General features: G+C 44.4%; 2 protein-coding genes across 4 annotated transcripts in view; both read right to left on the bottom strand.

Moving 5' to 3' along the window:
- FGD4 (FYVE, RhoGEF and PH domain containing 4) overlaps nt 1-10,239 on the bottom strand; it is a 199,028-nt gene extending 188,789 nt beyond the window's left edge. The window contains exon 1 of one of the 2 annotated variants that reach the window (XM_019544638.1): nt 10,084-10,239. In XM_019544638.1, the coding sequence (XP_019400183.1) occupies nt 10,084-10,180 (97 nt within the window). In that variant the 5' untranslated portion in view covers nt 10,181-10,239. The remainder of the gene's footprint in view (nt 1-10,083) is intronic. The other variant, XM_019544640.1, reaches the window with a different exon arrangement.
- A 1,436-nt stretch (nt 10,240-11,675) lies between these two features.
- LOC109316499 lies at nt 11,676-18,496 on the bottom strand. Of its 2 annotated transcripts, XM_019544636.1 has the most exons (6): nt 18,410-18,496; nt 16,667-16,936; nt 14,779-14,831; nt 13,788-13,846; nt 13,545-13,614; nt 11,676-12,365 (listed from the first exon to the last, which is right to left on the bottom strand). In XM_019544636.1, exons 1-6 carry the CDS (start codon nt 18,427-18,429, stop codon nt 12,217-12,219), a joined length of 621 nt encoding a protein of 206 aa, XP_019400181.1. In that variant the 5' UTR covers nt 18,430-18,496; the 3' UTR covers nt 11,676-12,216. The 2 variants fall into 2 exon arrangements, 1 of the variants encoding a protein (XP_019400181.1); XR_002102861.1 differs by lacking the exons at nt 11,676-12,365; nt 16,667-16,936; nt 18,410-18,496 and having other exon boundaries at nt 13,530-13,614; nt 13,732-13,846; nt 14,779-14,930.
- Nucleotides 18,497-20,083: the final 1,587 nt, after the last annotated feature.

The raw sequence follows: 20,083 nt of genomic DNA, 5'->3' as shown, positions 1-20,083 counted from the left end.
TGTTAATAACTAAACAGACCTTCCCTGGTGGAACAGCTACTGGCTTATCTCTGAACTTTGAACCAAACTTTTGCAGCACTCCTCCTCCCAGGGTGAAGAATGGACATCATGTTCTTTTTCAAGGCATGTATGTTCCTTTCTTTAACTACTTCAGAGACCTCAAGGAGTTAACCAGTACACCAAAGTGCTCACAAAAGCAAAACTCTGGGGAGAGCATGCATGCAACTCTCCTTGGTAGGAGGTCCAGCATTAGACATGGTCTTGTGGGGCCTTGCATAACCTGATCACAGAGTCCCATTTACTAAGAAAAGTCTGTGGCACAGGAATGTTCTAGGAATCCAGAATTAGAGACAGCATCTGGAAGCTATTTGGACCACAGGACTGGGACCCAGCCAGGATATCAGCACAGACAAAACCTAATAGACTCTCTTCATCCAAGCTATAAAAATATTTTACACTAAGCAACATGCATTCTTCCCAGCATCCACTTGTAATTCCCATAGACACAAATAGAAAGTTAGGTGTGTGTAGGAAATTCATAGATGCTAGGGTTGGAAGGGACCTCAACAGATCATCGAGTCCAGCCCCCTGCCTAGGCAGATAAGAGCGCTGGGGTCAGATGACCCCAACCAGATGCCTATCCAGCCTTCTCTTAAAGAACCCCAAGGTAGGGGAGAGCACCACCTCCATTGGAGGCCCATTTCAAATTTTGCCCACCCTTACCGTGAAGAAGTTTTTCCTGATATCTAGCCTAAATCTGCTCTTTAGCCATACTAAGTGGTGTGTAGGCCATTCTATATAGACCTGTGAATCTGCCATATTTCCCTGCATGCTGTGAGAGGACGTTGGCTAGAAAAATTTAAAATAAAATAAAATGAAAACAAACCTTACATTTTATTTCAACAGGGCCAGAAGTTTACCTTTCATCTTTAATCCATTACAACTCTGCAAATGAATTTTAATTTTTCTCTATTTTACCTTTCTTTCTCCTCAGGTTATTTGTAAGATTCCATAGTGACATCTGCGGTACATCTGGCACTCATTCTTAGCACATCAACACCATTTTCTGGCCTTTCCCTCACTCTGTAGCTCTTGATTCTGATTTTAATTCAGCTTATGTTCCAATTCACTCATTTCAATGTAATCAGGGGTATTCCATAAACAGCTAGTTTTTGTAATCTGTGTCATGATAAAGGCCTCAATGTGAGAGCTGCTACGTCATTTTTTAGTTTCTCTCATTTCTTCTTTTGCTTATACTTAGTTCCACCTTCTATAAAATGAACTCCTTGGTTGTTGGATGTCCTGTCCCATCCCATTCCCCTGCCAAATACCATATTTACTGAAATCTAGACAAGGAAGACAAGTTTCCTTCCTTCAGTTAGTATGGGCAGGGGGGGAGCTCATCTTGGATTCAAGTACCAGGCTGGGGCAGGTGGTGGCTCAGCTCTGGCTTTGGCCCTGGATGCAGGGCCAAAGCTGGTGCTGCTCCACCACCTGCACAGGGCTCCGGTTGGAAGGGGCAGAGGAGAGACCACAGGGGGATATGGAAACCTGCAGCTGGCCCCTCACTCCCTGCTTCCCCTCCCATCCAGCTGTCTTCCTCCCTTTCCCACCCCTTACCATCTACTTGCCCAGGTCCCTCCAGTCCTGGCCCAGCTGGGAGTTCCCACCACTTTTTCCTAGCCCAGCTGGGCTGGATCCAAGTGAAGCTCTCACTGCCGCTGAGCGCCCTGGTCTCAAGCACAGCTGCAGCAAAAGATAAAGGAAGGAGTAGGCAGTGAAAGGAGAAGGGTGTGGGTGTGTAGGGGCAGGGGGGAAGGAGGGCAGACAGAGGCAAGCATGGGGATACACACACCAGGAGGCAGACAGCAAGGGAAAACAAGGGCAGAGGTCTGGCTCTTGACCCCCACTGATGCTTTCCCCACCACAACAATTGGGGGAGGGATTTGAGATAACCTCCCAGTAATTAGATTTTGTACCTGAAAAATAACAAGAAATTTATAATTCTCCATGTACAAAATCTACTTATGGCAGGGGGGAGCAAGGTAGTCTTAAGTTCAAGGTAACCTTCAATTCAGGTGAATAAAGTAAAATAAGCATCTGTTATGCCAAACTCCCTGATTATTATTACCCCAATCCAAACCCTTGTCAGTTAGTCACAAGTAGCTGTAGTTGAACTGCTTGCAGCTAAAACATGTTGCACAGTTATAAGTGGGATTTTGACTGAGAAGTCAGGTTGGGGCATAAAGTTATGTGCTTACAGGATTTAATTCATAGAATCATAGAAAGAAGTCTCGAAAGGGACTTGTAAGATCACCAAGTCCAATCCCCTACCATGGGCAGGAAGTAATGGGCTCAACAAGGAGCTTGTCCAGCCTCCTCTCGAACACCACCAGGGATGACAACTGCACCATTTTTGCTGAAAGTGTGTTCCAGATTTTGGTTATCTGTATGGAAAAGAAGTTTTTCCATATGTCTAGCCTAAATTTATCCCTGACTAGCTTGTGCCCACTGGTCCTCGTCCTCTCAGGAGGTGCTTTTCTGAAAAGTTGCTCTCCCAGATCCTGGCGTTCTCCCTTGACATATTTGTAGGCAGCTATCAAGTCACCCCTGAGCCTTCTTTTACTCAGACTGAACAAACCCAGATCCCAAAGTATCATTTATGAACCTCTCCTCCCACCGCATTTAGTTTTAAAAAATGCTTCTGGTGATACATATAGGAAGGACAGCAACTATGGATACAATTAGTGGTGCCCTTTACAAAAGCAAATAGCTTATGCAAAAGGACCAGGGGAATTTGTCCTGTTTTTAATAATTTTTTTTTGGCACTGTGGTCACAGTGAATTACTTGGGAGGAGTAGTGGCTTACATGCAAGAGCCTTTTCAAGCTTCCAATTCATGCCAATTCTCCAGGAACAACAATAACCTTCACATTTTTGCCTTCTGTAGCATATTTTAAGTAGCTCAATAGGCATATCTACATTATTTAGGTGTGCTTGGCTACAAATGCAAACTTCTTTTCTACACAACACTAGGAAATCAATTTATGGCCTGGTATTAGACAGCGAATGAGAGCCCGATACAATTTCACTGAGGACTAAAGCTTGACCTCCTTTATGTCAGTGCTATTGGGCCTGACATAGTAATCACTAGCCAATGACTATCAGTGGGGTACAACAGCTCAGATAATAGCCTTAACTGAGCCTTCTGTCAGGACTGGCTTGTGGCTTGACCTTAAATCTTGTGCGGGGAGGGGAGAGAGAACAAAATAAATAGGTAAAGAACTATACACACATTTAAGTAAAACTGTCTGGGCAAAATATACCAGTGGGAGATGTTAACTGGCCTTGTCACTTCCTCAGTGCTTATGAGAATGCTGTTAAAAGGCATCACTCACCCACTTGATCTTGCTCCATACACACCATAGCCAAAAATGAGGAAGTGAGGCTACTATGAGGATACCTCCAGCTGTCACCATCTGTTCTTGGGACGGAAATGGGGTATGAACAATATGGGATGCTCCCAGGCAGCTTTACTGCCTCATTTCTGAGTTTTGCACATGCAGGGTGGGAACAGATGTACACAGCACACTTCTCAGCCCTCTGAAGAACAAGGTGGAAGTGGTATGAACACATGCAGAGCCAATTCATCTATCCACTGCTTCTACAATTCCATTGGAGTCAACTTTTAAGAAGCACTGTAGTGCTAAGCAGACCATGCAAAATTTTACTTCTTCAGTGTGAATTCTTAATTTTCTCACAGGTGATTAGCTACCAGAGGAAGTATACACATTTAGATCCACACACAGAATTTTGTCCACCTTAACAACTAATCTGTCAAATGATCAAAGATGAGAAAATAGCACAGCGACTAGGGGCTGTGCAAAATTTCGCTGGCTATTTTGTTTTGACACTGTTTTGACCAATTTTGAGGTCGAAACAGCAGAATCAGAACAAAATAAAGACAGTCAAAATAGCCTTGAAACAGAACAAGCCTGGTCAAAATGTTTTGAAAGTCAAAACGCTTCAACCATAGGCTGGGGGTGGGAAATCAGTCCAGCTGGGCTGACTCCTCATCCCCAGCAAAACAGCGTCAGCCTTTCTGTTTCAATGGAATGGAACAGAACAGCTGTTTTGACTCCAAATGAAACTTGATACAAAACACTCTTCTGTTGAACCGTCGAAACTCAAGGTGAAATGGAATGGTGACGTTTCGCACAGCCTTCATAGCCACCACACGGTCCAGGTGAGCTTTCTATAAAACAACAGTTCGTACATTCCTCACATTTTTAAGACAAGAAAATATTCTGAAGATATTTTTTCCCTTGTGTTCTCCACCTTGTTTCTCAAAATCACCCTACCCAGTCAGGTAGATCAGGTTAAGGACAAAGGTACCCTTTAACTGTTTAAAGGATACCCTTTAACCATTTTAGAAAGTGAAAAGCAGTTGGCATTTGGGAGGACGCATCATCCATCTTCAGGCTCCTTTAGCTATACAAGTTACCAACATCACTGTAACTTTTACCCTGAATGATACAAGGTTTAAGTTGCAATGGTTTTGCCACCCTTGTATTGCTACAGAAGTATGCAGACATGAGCTACAATACAACAGTTCATAATTTGATGTTGATACCATTATTACATCTGTGCCCTCAGTCCAATTCACATAGCACCACAAAAAAATGACATTAACATTTTAATCATAACATAAATGGCAAGGGCACTACACATGTACCCAATTGAAGGCACCACAAAGTGGAAAACCAGACATAAATATGTTTTATATACAATGGACAGCATTATAATCAGGGCCTGGTTTAAATCACCGGCCAGCTCACAGCATGGTGGCTTCCCTGAACTCTATGCATAGCAATCAGATATTTGATTATCATAATCTAATCAATGATCATGCAGCAGATGACTCACACCCTGGAGCAAGGAGTGCCAACGACTAAAGATAATTAATTTGTTCATTTCCAAAGGGGAAAAATGAAAACATGAAACATTTTTGCTTCAGAACTTTGAGTCCATTTCAGATATTCTTTAAAACGGTCATGCCTCAAACAGCTAAGCAACATATTGTTAAAGTCTCCCTTGCTTCATCTCTACAGTGACAAGCAAACCAAAAAAGCCCAATGAATGTCTAAATAATCCCCATGAGACGGTATCCATTTGACAAGCAGAGATAGAGCAGCAATAGAGAAAGAGCACAAGCTTTTCTGTTGGACTTTGCAGATAACTTGCTGCAGCAAATGCTGTGCTGAATGTAAATTAGCTTAGTTCCCTGAGAAATAGCCAGATGCAGTTAACAAGAGACTGCAATGTCTGAAACTGCCAATGCACAGGAATCTGGCAGGCAGCTGTATACAACGAGAAGACTCATTTGGGAAAAAGGTGAGCCAGTCATTTTTTATTCAGAGTAAGAAAAGCAAGAAATCATATGTTCGGTATAGGTGACCCTTCTCCCCACAAAACCTTTATTTTTAAAAGAATTGGTCTATTCAACTTTTAGAAGAAAGTTCATTTTTATGACAGAAAAAAGTCATTTGGTACTATGAAAGTATGCAAATCACTGGGTCTTTGTAGTCCGTGTGATCTGCACTGCAAAAATCAATATGCATTTTCTGTACATTAGTCAATACTGCCTTAATTTGTCTGGTTAAGTGAAAATAGTCATACTGCAAAATAGTAAGCTACACAAGGTGACTGGATTAGAAGCTGATAAACTGTGCTAACCCAAGCTTTAGCCTACAGACTGCCCAACAAGCTAACGTGAGTTAAAAGAAGTACTATTCCTGAGGTCAGGGTTTGTGCATATGGACAAGGCTCAAATGAAGGATAGCTTTGATTTAGTTCTGATGCGATGACAAGCCCTTAATTATGCTCTTCATAATGCCTACCATTAAACACCTACCCATACTAAACACCCTTCTTCTAGGCTCTCTCCAATGATCAACTTTGCCACTTTCAGCAGCTGCTTTATATATCTCCATTTTGTTAAGCCTTTTAAGTTTATGTCACCTTCTTGTAGGCAAATCATTTTTGCTAGTCTTTAAGTAGTTGCTTGAGCCAGGTTTCAGTATTAACAGGTGTAGTTCAGTACTGTGGGTATTAGCATGAATTAGTGTGGCTAAGTTACAGACCATTTGTGAAGGAGCTGAAAAGTTTTCAACTAACATCCCATACGTAACTGGATTTCACCTCACATGAAAGGCAAACATAGTGAAATATCCCACTGAGGAATTATACTATCAGAGGTACAGTTCTTCAAGCAACACATTAAACTACTTACAGCTCAGACAGATATTAAAGATCCTATGGTATGTCTCCCAAAGATTTTTTTTGTCTTAATCCCAAAGATTAAACACCAGTATCTCTCTCAGTATTACATGCAGAAAGAGATGCTAGGGCCCAAGCCTGTGTGAGAGCTCTTCAGAGCATTGTGATTATTCCAGCCCCAGTAAAGTCTCCTCATTTAGCATACCCCAGATCATAAGTCTGAAGACCCAAACCCAGGCTCTCTTCTAAACTATATCTATATTATTGTCATAAATAATATTATTGTCATAGATAAACTATATCTATATTATTGTCATAATAATATATACATGGAATATGTGTAGTTTTCCCCAGTTGTCTGTCATCTAGACAACGATTCTGATTGTTACAACTATTGCTTCTGTACAGGATTTTTCTTGCAATAATTTAAAGAGCCAACATATTTTCAAACACCTTGTACGTGACAAATTTGTAGAACTGTACAGTATGTTCCTGTTTCCCAGAGAGTGAAAAAGCAGCTATAGGGTGTGCTATCAGGTGGAAATACTTTCAGCATCCCACCAGAAGTGGTGGGGGAAAATATTATTTGAGGGGGTTGAGACCTGCCTGACCTCCACCTCTCCCTCCCACAGGTCCATCACATGGCTGGCGCATGCTGGTGCTGTACACGGTGGCAGAGGAGTGGCTGCATGTTGAGCGGCACCGGGCACTTTGGGACTGTGGTGCCATGGTGCTGCTGCTGTCACTGGCTGCCACAAAAAGTTTGGGGAGGCTTTAGCCCTGGCCTTCCACTGCCTATGCATCCCACTAGTGTTTTATAACCTGACACAGGAAGTGCCCAAGATATAGCACCTTTCAAGATTAAAGTAGGTGTATGACTGGAATCACAACAGAACTCATTTTTAAAGTGTATGTTTACAGTTTGACTCATAGTCATTCTTAGGGGCAGGAAGAGGGAAGTTTCAGAACGAAGTCACCATAAAAATAGTTCAAATGGCTTAGTTACTTACTTGGTGCGGTGTTGTGGTAGACACAAGCAGACAGAAATAGGATTTACCCTGCGATCAACCCCCTTTCCCCAGCCCCCAAAGGCCAGCAAGACCAAATTACCTCTGTTTCCTTAGGTACATCACATAACCTTCTGCCTCTGTTTTCCCTACCTGTAAGAGTACAGGTCTATTGTGCTGCTTATATTTGTCAGATGACCTTAACAGAAAGTGCAAGATGCATTCAAGGCATTATAATGAATCACTCATCAAGCTGCTGCTATTATTGATTTTGTTCTTGCCCAAGGAAGAGCTGAATTCCACTCAGTACTCAGTGAACTTTGTCTTATGTGGGTATCACCACATAAATGAAGACATAACAAACTCAAACTAAATATCATAGCAGAAGCAAGAGGCAAGTTAAATTAAGAGTTGTATGATTTCCTACCCCTAGAAACTCTGTTCTGACATCACCGTCTTGCCTCCACTTTCCTTTGGTTTAACTACCCTCTATCCACCCCATATCCCATATCCTTCCCCCGTATTGTTTAAAAACACTTGCTAATATAACTATGTCTCTTAGACCTTCTTTGTTCAAGAAATGCTGAAATGAGTGCAAAATCCATGAACCTACAAGAAGAATACTGACCACTGCCCCTGAGTCACCAATATTTCCTCCACACCAAGCCCCCCATATCTTGACCACTGGTCATCTATTTGTAGCTCTTTAAAGCAACCTTATTTATCTATCAAGTGCCTCGTACACCTTTTGGGGCAATTTATAACATCTGGCTTTTCTTTAAACAAAACATCTTCATAATTAATCAAAATAGTACAAGAAAAATAGTGTTTAATACTAAGTATGCTAACATACAGAATATGAATTGGACAGGAAGCCTTGAAATAGCCTTCTAGTGGCCCTCACTGCCTTATATGTTTCAGAAACCACCAACACCTGATACAGAAGTTGTGTATATATAAACAGGCCTAGGATGCTGTACATAGTTAGTAAATATAATTACTATGCTTAAGTAGTTCCCTTGTATTATGTATAACAAACAAAAAGACAACAACTAGTTATAAGGAGTACAGTGAAAGAAAGAGTGCCCACAAAAGACTAGAGAAGCTGAGTTAAGTTGTTGCTTACAGGGAATAAAAGGGTATCTGAACTCTACACACTGTAGATTTATTTGACTTTCTCTTTCCCAAGGAAAAGCTCAAGGTAAAATCTTTCAAGTGAATGAAAGGAAGAAGATGAAACTTTTTAAAACCAGAAGCTCCTCACCACCATATTAACAAGCACATTGCATATTCATATATAAATCCAAAACCAAAAGAGATCTCCCTCCTTACCATGCATCACCCTAATATTCATACATACCATGAGTAGAAGCTTACTCTCATCTGTGCACCCTAATTCTAGACAACTATTCACATCTTATTTGGAAATGAAGGAGAAGATGCTCCCTGAGCAAAAGTACCCTCCCCTCCCCACCCCACTCTTGGCAGGTAATCAATGCCAAAAACAAAACAAAAATCACTGCAGACTCTTTACACTTGAATCCTAGCTACAAGAAATCTCCTCTCCTCTCTGCGACAGCAATGCCTGAGCACTCTGCAAGCCATGCTGTCAAGCCCACTGAAGTTTTTACTGCTACATCACATCACACTCACCTATTCTTTAACAACTTTTGACAGTTTTAGCAGGTAGGACTGGGGGTGTGTGGGAGGGGGTTATGGTAGACTGGTTTCACAGCTTAATTTATGCTAAGCTATCCTTTTTTATACCAAAGTGTCTACATTTTCCTTAATACCTGTGTCAATCTGCAAGTCAAATGACTTTTTCCAGCCTGCACACTCAGCACCCTGCTGCTTCTGGGCTTAGAGAAAGGTCAATGGGACATTATGTAGTAATAAAAATGCCAGTAACCTTGACTGGCATAACTTTCAGAGTGCTCACCCTATCACTGTCACAGAGGGAAGCTTTTCAACACCAGTAAGAAAAAGGTTCCAGAAGGCTTAAGGAAGCCTGGACTACTATTTGCATAATCCCCTTGCCCTCCTGATGCACAGGTGCAAGGGGAGGGGGGAACTACGGTAAATAACCCCATGCCTCAGACTGGAAGAAAATCAAAGTCCCCAAAGCGTGGCCTGGTACTGCATCAGCTCTGTCGGCCTCATAAAAACCAACATGAGGGCCCCTGCTGCAGGCTACATACACAACACCATTGCCTGGCAAGCTGCACAGTAAACAGACTCACCAGGTAATTCACAGGGAATAGCAAGGACCCTCCCACTCAAAAACAATTAAAAAAGTAACTGGCTCTGAAGCGAATGCTTGCCAGCTGGACTCCAAGGGCACATCTACATGTGTGCTTTAATGTGCTTTCGCCTGTTGTAACCGGCATGAAAGCATCGCTGAAAATACCCGCTCTTTAGTGAACGTGCATTAAGACAGGAAAACGTGCATTTTCCTACTACCTCGCCATGGAGATTACTAGATTGAATGTGCATTAATTGAAGCGCATTAATATCCATGTAGATGCACCCAAAGGAACAGGTAGAGCAGTTTTCGCAAGTAGGATGGGGGGGAGGCAGCAGGGGGCACCTCGGCAGGCGAAGGGCAGACAGACCCATGTTGCTGCCCCCCGGGTGGCTCCTCAGCCCAGCCGGGCGCTGCGGGGCCACGGGGGACCTTCCGGGCCCCAAGGAGGCTCCTCAAGGGCATAACCCAGCCCCCGCCGCGCTCAGACACAGGGGGCGGGGGCTTCCCTCCACCCCAAGCAAGCTCCTCCCTTTTCCCCCCGGGCACGGGTTACCTGCTGGCTCCGTGTGGGGCCGAGCGCGGCACAGGCCGGGGTTGGAGCGCCTGCGGATGGCCGCCCGCCGCCACGGCGTGCTGTCGGCCGCGCTCATGCTGCGCAACGCCCGGCCGGTCCCGCCTGCACTGCACTGCACTGCAACTGCCGCCGCGCTCGCCTCACCTGCCAGGTGCTGTCCCCGCCCCCCGCCGGCCTCTGGGCCCCGCCACACGGCTCCTCTCCGCCTGGCGCTCTCTCCAAAGAAAGTCGAGCAGAAACTGCAGCTGCGTTTCTCTTCCCCCTCCTGTTTGCCTTAGGGTTACCAACCTTCCAGGAGTCCTCAGGAATTAGAGAGTGATCTCCAGGAGCCCGCCGGGAGATAAATGCGAGGGCATTCATTAAAAGAAAATACCAAACATTGGCTGTACTTGGCAGCCGCGTGGGGCTGAGAGGAGAAGACATACAAACGGCTAGAACTCTTGGGTCCAGAATGAGACCTTTTATTTGACCAACTGGGAAATCACAAGAAAATTGTCCTTTTCTGCGAGCTTTCGGGATCCAAGTCCCTTCCTCAGGTTCTGGGAAGAGTATACAGGCAGTCCTCGATCTACCACTTTCAAGTTACAATGTTTTGCGCTTATGACATTTGTAAATTGACACCCTGTTTCAACTTCCTGACGTCAGTTTTGACTTACAACGCTTGATCCGATGGGACGCCATGCCAGTGAACAAGTTCTCTGCGTCGCTCATCTCCCTGGAGAACATCTGTCCAAACTTCCTTGGATGCTGTCTTTAAGGAAGCAGGCACAACTCCTAAGAAGACTTCAGCCAAGAACGCTTCAAAAAGTCCAGCAGTCACCTCAAAGAAGCCCTTCCCAATCAATATGATTGCTATTTACAATAGAAATACATGAATGTAGCTATGTTACTCATCTGTAATTGATGAAGTACAAAATTCTGAGGGTATTTTTGGTGAAAAAAGGGTATCACCAACCCCCCATTTATAACACTGTTTGTTTCTTATGAGAAAATTGGTTCCGAATTGCAACATTTCAACTTATGACACACAATTGGTTCCTGAAAACGGCGTCTTAAGTCCAAGGACTGCCTGTAGATGGTTCAAGATGGCCAAAAGTCCCCATAGGTAGGAAATAAACTTCATTTTTGTACAGAGGGAGCTGAAGATGGAAGGCTGTCCCTCTGGGTCCCTGAGAGTGTCTTTCTGAGCTGTGCTGAGCAGCTCTTTGATGTGTAGGTCAGGTAGGATTCCTTCCCTGGAGGTGTCAGATGGCAGGCAGGGAGGTAAACAATATTTCTTGTTCTGCAATGAAGTTTAACATCCAAAATCGGCTAAAATTAAGCATCTTCCATGTTTCGGGGTATATGCGGTAGCCATGTTGGTCTGAGACAAGACGTACAAAAAACTAGAACTCTTGGTTCTACTCCCCCATCTTCTCCCATCCTGTGAGTCCTAGGTCAGGCAGGCCCATTCTTGCTAAGAGGTGTGAGAATGAGTATGGAGAGTTTCAGTGGAGCCCCTTCCTGGCCTGGGGAAGGATGGGACACACTCCTGAAGCTACAGGTGCAGGAGGAACAGCAGAGAGCTGGGTGTTTGTTCCCCTCTGGCAGCTGTGACACACTGCTCTTCTACTTAGAGACCTTGGGTTAAACCCCAGTTGCTGTAGCTAAAGACTCGCAAAATTGTTCCCTCTCCTGATGCTGAGAATGACGTGTCAGCACGTGATTCCAGGGGCCTTCTGATTACCCTGTGATTCTAGGTGGAGATTGCTGCCATCTCCAAATGGCATTATCTGCTGGCTTTAACTCCCCACCCTTGCTAGGTGGCACCTCCAAGTTATCTCAGGGAGTTCTCTGGCCCTTTGTGGCACTACCTGGTGGTTGGGTTGGATCCTGGCCTCTCCAACACCCCTCCTGTGGCACAGCCAACTGCTTGGGAGGGCACCTTAACTCCCAAATAATGCATCCTAAAAGGAGCCTTCCTCCTCACTGTGGAGTCGGTCTCCTGTCTGCCTTTTCTGTCTGCCCTCTGTGTTGAGTTTAACTGTATTAGAATGATCATGAAGTACAATTAGCAGCCTCCACCAGACCACATTTTTTTCTTAACTCTATTTATATTTTTCCTAAACCAATTTAACATGGAGGTATAATCTCGGGAGAAACTTTCCAAAGTTTCCTGTGATGCAGTAGGCAACTTGAGAGGAGAGAGTGCATTCTGGACACAGCATTTGGTATCTTGTTAAAAAAGGAAGACCATTTTTTTAGAACACTGGGAGCAGCTGCTGTGAAGAAAAGAGAGCAGTCACTTCATAAAGGTCATTTAGTCCAATGTCCTTCCTCAAGAAACAAGTTTCTCCTGTGGACAGGATTTGATTTTGTACAGGGAAACACCTTTGGATTTCCAGTCCAGTCTTGTAATCACTCAGCCATTGCACTTAGCCAAAATGGACTCTACAAGCAGAGTGAATAAGCTATGTGTGCTATGAAAGAGTGTGTTAAGGTGGGGCACTGATAACCAGCTTGAATGGATCCCCTGCTGTGGCCAACTTCTGCAGACTTCCTTGCTTGAAGGTCAGGAACTAACTATCTCTTTCCTGCAATGCCGCATGTGAGAAGGTAGGTAGGGCCATTTGTAAACGACACTTTAAAGAGGGTTTAAACTGGGTTAAATCCCTTTTGCACTGCTTTAATGTCATTGCTGTTTTCACATTCAGTGGTGTGTTACATGTTAATTCTAGCGGCTGTGGCACATTCAAGTGATATAGTGCGCCTTAAATGACTTTGGGATGCAACAATGATTACAGGGCACTGCAAAGTAAAACACCTCCTAGGAGTTTTAGTTTCCTACCCTACAGCAGTGGAGGGAAGCACCAGGCTCTGTGCAGCTCAAGGGCTGTGCAAGCAGCCTGGCAGTAGCCTGGGAAGGCAGGCTCCACAGAAAGGGAAAAAAAACCCAGCAAGCCTGGATCGTTTTTTTTTCCTCCCCTTGAGCCTGCCTGCCTGAGCTGCATGGAGGCCCGGTGCTTCTCTCCACGGCTGTGGTGCCCCCTGAGATTGCCCGAGCTGTGTGTCTGTGGGCGGGTGCTGCCTAGTGGGGGGCCACCGCTGCTGCACAGGGAAGCACCAAAAGCTCAGGAACCATTCTGCCCACCAACAGCTCGCTGTCTCCTCCCCGCCACTGGAAAGGCAGGTAAGGATCAGGCTGCAAGATGGATGTACACAACATGGGGGTTTACTTTGCCCTAAATTGAAGCGGTGTTTTTAAAAAACCGCCACTTCAGTTTAGAGAGCATTAAACCCCCGTGTTGTCTACATACAGCCTAGGGCAGCAATGATGATCTCTGGGTAGATCAATGAATGTGAATTCAGGAGGCCTAGTCATTTCCTGGCTTGCTGACAGACTTCCTGCATGATCTAGAGGATATTACCTAACTTAGCCAGTGTCACTTCCCCATACATACCTGTATCAACCCCCATTTCTTCTGGTATGGGAAGATCTTTCTTTCCAGCATCTTCAGACAGTGTTTCCAACTGTTCCATGGAAAGAGGAAGGGAAAAAAAAAGTATCAGGCAAGGCTCTGTTTGATCTGTGCTCCTCAGGATTACACAGCCACAGAATGAGGGGCAGGCAGTGGTGGTGGGGCTGACCTTTTGTGGGCCAACTTCCTGGGGTTCTGTTACCTAAGGTTTTACAAGATATTTACCTCAGATGTGTATGAAGAGTCTTCTGTATCCCAGGCCTGGCACGTGTCTGCAGAACTCCCTGTAAACAAGAACACATCCACAGTCAGCTCACCTGGGACTCATTTCCACTTTTATGACTGATGTTTTTAGCTGTTGTTTTAGCATCACTGCAAAGTAGCATCTTGCAAGCTTTTGTTCCAGTGGGCCTGTCTCGGCTGCATTGTACCCCAGCAGGTAGTGCTGCAGGGAGGTGCACCATGCCTGCTTCTGTGCACGCTGCCTTCCCAAACTGATATGGTGTAACCACCCACTGTGTGGTGCTGGCTGAATCCAGTCAGCTGTAGCTCTTGGGTGAGTCTACTGATGCACACGGGCCACCTGACTTCCATTTCAGGAGGAGAGGGACAGCTTATGCAGAGCACATGCTGCTTTCTTCCTTGGGGTGATCCCTGGTGCAGTACTGAAGGATACAGATATGGCCAGTGCATAGGCAGAACCAGTGCATGCTCTCTTTTTTCTAAAGGAGGTTTGTCCATATTTTGATGTGTTTTGGTGCTACCTCTGGGGCATGTTTGTATAGTGCCTCATGCGTGGAAGCCAGGGCCGTATTGTGCTGTCCTAACAGCAATCCGCAAAACAATCTATATGAAAGAGCTAGTTCTTCAAAACCCACAGATTAGGTACAGCTTTGGATCCATTTTGCAGGCTGTTAGTGGAGTGTCTCTTTATGAAAGCTTATACAAGGAATTTCCAGACAAAATTAAAACCATGTGGAAGGTGTGAAGAGCTTCCCTTTAAAACATGACTTCCTTTGCCAGAAAAAGTCTATTCTAGAGAAATCCCCTGCACTGGGAGCGTAACTATTCTCTAGAGCACTGTATTTTCGAGACAGTCTTTCATCCTCCAAATGATCACTGAGATTAAAGGAATGAAAGAATTAAAGAAACTGTAGAGAATTATAAAGACATTAAGGGAAATAAATAAAACCCTACACAAGTGCACATCTCATACATTCACTTGCTCTCTGTGCTTCCAGTGCTGGTGATGGTTCTTCAACTTTCTCACTACAAATAAAAGGAAACAGTCATTTGGACTGAGAGACAAACAAGAGTAAAGGGTCATAACATTAGCATTTCAATAGTATTTTAAATCTTTGTTTCTTGTTCTTCACGCTGTTTTGTGCCCAACACAGTACTTCAAAAACAATGAAAAATCACTCTTAGCGCTTTACGTATTCTTGACCACATCCAGCTGCTCGGAGGTAAGGAATTGTCCTGCTAAAATACTACGTGACTCGGGATCTAGAGTCTGGAAATCTGCCTACGACTCTGCCACTAATCTGTTGGATGGCCTTGGGTAATGTGCTGTTCTCACTGTTCTCTCTCTGGAATGGACTCTTAGTCCCAGTCCTATGTACTGTTCACATGTGTAACAGCATTGCTTTATCCTTATGCCATTTGGGATTATAATTCTCAATGGTGGAATAGGACTGCCCTTTGAACTGGCCAGCACCCTTAATTTAATATTTAGTGGCTACATAACACAGGGGTTGCTTCTTTGCATTTGGAAGCAGGATAAAATCTTGGACCACCTCATATCCCCACTCACCTCCCTGTTTTGGCTGCCAAGGGGGCAAGCTTGGAGAGGAGAGATGGAGAGAGCTCTAGGTAAAACCGAACTTATGACCTAGTGGTTAGAGCACCAGATTGGGGAAAGTTTCTGGATAAGCAGGACCTAGGACCTAAGTCTGCTGTCTTCCTGAGCAAGTGGGTGCACCAATTAATGCCCTTCTGGCAAGCAGGGGCAGGCAGTCCTCAGGCTTGATCTCTGTCATAGCTGAATCACAATCAGAAGCTGAGAAATCAAAGGTGTGACCTGTTGTGGCCTGTGTGTTGGGCCCAGTACTGCTCCAATGACAACTCTGCTAGTGATGCCCTTGTGTGTTGGGAGAGATGCACCCAGGCAGTCTACCCTTCTGACGGAAACATTCACTCCTTCAAACTAAACAGTTGGAAGCCATTGAAAGTATTGGAGGGGCCATGACCAGGCCCCCAGCCTCACAGGTCTTTATAACTCAGACTTTTAGGCAAAGCCTGCCCTCAGGTCCTCCAAAGCCTTATGTCGGGAGAAAACATTGAGATCCTCTGTCTGCAGCCCAGTAGCAAGGCAGGATTGCATATGTGGGGCCTGGTTCTCCAGTTTGGGGCAGACTTTATGGACTGTTTCCCTAGTACAGTGGTTCTCAACCTTGTTAGGCTCAAGGCACCCCTTGGAAAATGCAAGCTCTTAGTCTTCACTTGTGGGTACACAAACATGTTATAGCAATTCTTCTGTTGCAAAGAACTTTGAAGGACCACAATAGGCCAGCATGGCTCTAAACACTCTGGATTTCTATAGGAAATCTCTGGACTTATCTTGTGAATCCTGTTTGCACTCCTAGAAGTGCTAACACTGTGTGGCACTCTGCGGCACCCCTGAAAGGATCTCAAGACACCCCACAGTGCTGTGGCACCCAGTTTGAGAATTTTATCCTAGTGGATTCTGGATATACAGAAAGTATAACTGAGAAAGAAGACCTTGGTTTATTGCCCCTCCGCCAAACATGTCCACCCACCAGCTGTGGTTGTGTAGCTTGACCTTGGGATGGGAAGAAAGCATGTATTTTGGTAGCAGAGTAAATTAGCCTTGTATGGAAGCTCAGAGTCACTGGCACAGTCTGGTCAGACTGTGCTGCAATGGTGAAAAGGTCTAGTTACAAGCAAGCAGAGAACTGGACAGAGCCCTGCACACCTTCAAGCTGAACCTAGTCTAACGTAGGGACAGCTCTGTCCAGAGACCCCACCCAGATGATCCCACTCTACCACAGCTCCCATTCTTGCTGTACCGCCAGAAAAGTTACCTTAGTTGTTCACTGTCCATGGATGAAGCCAATGAGCTCCCCAAATACAGAGAGGATTCAATTGGAATGATCTCCTCTATCTGCTGCAGCTCCTCTTCTTCCTCCCACTGTTGCCCTTCTTCAGGCTTGTCCTCCACCTTCTCCTCTCCCTCCTCCTTCTCAGTGTGGTGGGCTGCCAGTTGTGCAAGGAGGCCCACCTTGGGCTGAAGAGCTTTCAGAATATTCAACTTAGGCTTCATCACCTTTCCCAAATGAGGTCCTGCTGAAGGCCTGAAATCAAAAAGAAAGCTTTTGAAGAGGGCACCTCCTCAGAATCCTTTCTAAGCCAGTTTTTCTTACAGATCACTAATGAGAGTGAACTAAACCAAGCCCCTTCTAGACTTGCATTCAGCTCCATCCTATGAACTTTAGCTGAGCACCCAGAAAAATCAGGGCTGTGCAATGACAAGTTTTGTTAAAGGAAAACTACTTTGTCCATCTGTCATATTTCAACTTTCTGTTGAAAGCAGATCAGAAACAAACACTAAGGAGCTACTATGCATGTCAACTATCAAGGCTAAATACTTCTTCTAGGCCCCAGTTCAGGAAGGCATTTAAATGTACTTTTCTCAACAGGTGCCATTAGTTCCAATTAGTCGCTAGCTCAGGCTTCAAGTTATGCAGATACTGAGATTCTTTGTCCTAGGCCCAAATATTACAAATCATTGAAGCCTGTGAGCACTTCTATTGACTCCAGTCAGATTTCTGTACTTAAATATTTTCCTGGATCAGGGCTCTAGCAAAGTCACAAATTAAGTGTTTGGGTTTTTTAATCAATCCACACATGAACATATCTGTGTCACAAACTGGTCAGTTCCTGCTCTCTAGATAGAAACTCTGGTGTTGTGATGAGACCCAACTCCTGAATCCTATGGGTTGCTAAATAAACTGGGTCTGGGTTACCTGTCACTGTTTTCACATCTAGGTTAGCGGCACTCATTGCCTGGTTTACACTCCGTGTCCAATATCCTTATTCTGGGCAGCAGGACTCAGTAGTAGGATCTTGGAACCATTGTCCAAGCCACCCAAAGCTCAGAAATTGGGCTTAGCAAAATAATTTCTTACACACCTTCTATGCTTTACTTTGAAAGAGGATAAGAGTTGTAGCTCTATGGAGAACAAGCTCCTGAAACTGTCTTCATTACTCTGGACACCCATACCACAGCCCTTATATCTATGAATCTCTAGTTTTGACCCAAGCCTTTCAAGGGAGGCAAAGCCCCTCATTCTGCCATATGTGGTCTTCTTTTCCTAGTGATCAAATAGCCCTTTTGGCTTGAAGAGCAGCTGCCTTTGAACCAGTCTTTGCTACCAGCAAGCAAAGCAGAGAGCTATACCTGTTTTGTCCATATGCTTAACTCAAGGGATTCCAGCCCTCTTCTTATCCCCAGACAGATTTCTTGGAAAGAGAGTGGATTCACAGTTAGTAAATTTACTGACCACTGACCCAAAATCCCAGCTAGCGAGGCACACCGATGGCCCACTGCACACTGTCTAGGAGATGGTTCACTACCTTTATAAGAGCATTCAAGGTAGATGGGCTTTCAATGCCACATGAACATCTTAACAAAAGATTCAATTAGAAGCAAAATGGCATTCACAAAACAGGATTGCCCCTGCCTTATTCTTTCCACTCACCTCCCCTGGTCTTACAACTGGTTGTCCTGTGCTACCCAGAGAGAAATGACTGTCTTCTCTCTATACCTCAGATCTTGAACTTTCATCTTCAAGACACTTCTCAGCTAGCAATGTTCTTAGGTCTCTTAGGACATCCCCAGTTTGAGCAATGAATGCTTCTTGCAGTTCCTCAAGAGGTTCTGTTTTTATGGAAATAACTTGTCTCCCATAGACTGGCTGTCTTCAGTGTGTAAAAGATTCTCTTTCACTGATATATTCATTCATGTTCATCTGATGTTTTGACAGGAGTACTTGCAAAGCGTGTAATATTTTTCTAGTTGCATCATTCAGTAACAAAGTCTTTTCTACATCTAAAGCCACAATGGGAAAGAGGGAAGAAAATGTTGACAAAAGATTTGCTGTTAGTTTTTGTATGATAAGAGGAACTATTTTACTAAGTTCTGATGATAAACTGTTTGGGTTATCTGAAGGCTCAGTAATGTCTCTTAGTGTATTTTCAACAATATTGGTAGCTTCAGCACAGTGGTGAAGTGGTAATTCTCCAGAAAGCGAGCTCTGAAATGGATTCCCAGAAATCTCTTGGAAGACCAAGTCACAAAGAGCTTCAGAAATAATCATGCACCCACTTCTTAAACACTCCTGCATGTTGAATTTAGACTGACATTGTGTCAAAAGCTTGTGATAGACTGAATCAGCAATTGTTTGAATCATGTCATCCTCCCTGAAATGTGGATGTTCGATATGCTGGCAAGAAGAGTTCTCATCTTCAGAGATTTTTGCCATAACTTTACTGATTATCTTCATGTGAGTCAAGTCAAATTCTGCAAGTTCCATTTTCTTTTCTGTAGAGGAAGATGTGCTGGCGGTGGCAGGGAAAACGTTAGATAAAAGCCTGCTGATTACATCTTCCAAAAATGTGTGGCATACCCCCAAAGTAGATGGTGTGGGGGCTTTGACATTGGGCATTGTTTTTGGTAGCATCTTCTAAAAGCGTCTCATCAATTTCCCCTGGTTCTAGAGGTTTATACAGAGCTGAAGAGAGTGCTTTTGCTAAGGGTTCATCCTGTTGGTAATCAGTAATTTCTCTCCTTATCAAAACACCTAAGCTCTCTGCTGGCGCGCTCTTGTTTCTTTTCATGTCTGCATAAACTGAGACTTTGGAAGCACTTTTTTGCAGAAGGCCACATAAACTGGAGTGAATAATTTTGGCCTTCAATGTATCAATGTCAGGGGAGAGAGACTGATCTTCAGACGGCTGCAGGTCTGCGGCCTGACCTTTGGAAAGCTTATTTAACACTGAATCAGCTACGTCTGTGCTCATACATGAAAGATCACATCCAAGGATTGCATGGTCCTGAGCATGTAGGTTTTGTGAAGGGGCCAGTTTGCTCATTAGTTCATCACATACCTCTATCAAAAAGCATCAGCATAAATACTGGCTGATGACTGCAAAGGCTGAGGCTCAATTCCATATGTTGGCAGGGGCTTGCTGCGAGCTCGCTGTACTGCCTTATGTGGTACTTCCTCTTCAGGAAATACCTTTCAATATGGTGAAAAGAAGGGCTTTCTTGAAAGCTGCCTGCCAATGTGGGGTAGAGTTACTCCGGAGTGGACTACTGTTGGCTTAGTGTGTCCAGGGGGGATGTAGAAGGTCCCTCTCTTCATGCATCCTGGGGATCTTCTGGGTGTTCTCTTTCTGTCTGTGAAGACAAACTATTTGGCATTGGCCTCCTCATCTCT

This window comes from Crocodylus porosus, unplaced genomic scaffold (genome assembly GCF_001723895.1).
Source record: "Crocodylus porosus isolate Cpor-Errol unplaced genomic scaffold, CroPor_comp1, whole genome shotgun sequence".
Classification (NCBI taxonomy): Eukaryota; Metazoa; Chordata; order Crocodylia; family Crocodylidae; genus Crocodylus; species Crocodylus porosus.
This window is presented reverse-complemented; position numbering and strand designations above follow the sequence as displayed.

Excerpts from the sequence above, each read along its gene's own strand:
- LOC109316499 (XM_019544636.1), bottom strand. The coding sequence starts at position 18,429 with ATGAAAGTTCAAGATCTGAG. Across the intron at positions 13,847-14,778 it reads AGCACAGAGAGCAAGTGAAT|GGAGTTCTGCAGACACGTGC; the intron begins GTATGAGATGTG and ends TCTTGTTTACAG. Across the intron at positions 12,366-13,544 it reads AGAAATGGGGGTTGATACAG|CAGCTGCTCCCAGTGTTCTA; the intron begins GTATGTATGGGG and ends TTTTCTTCACAG.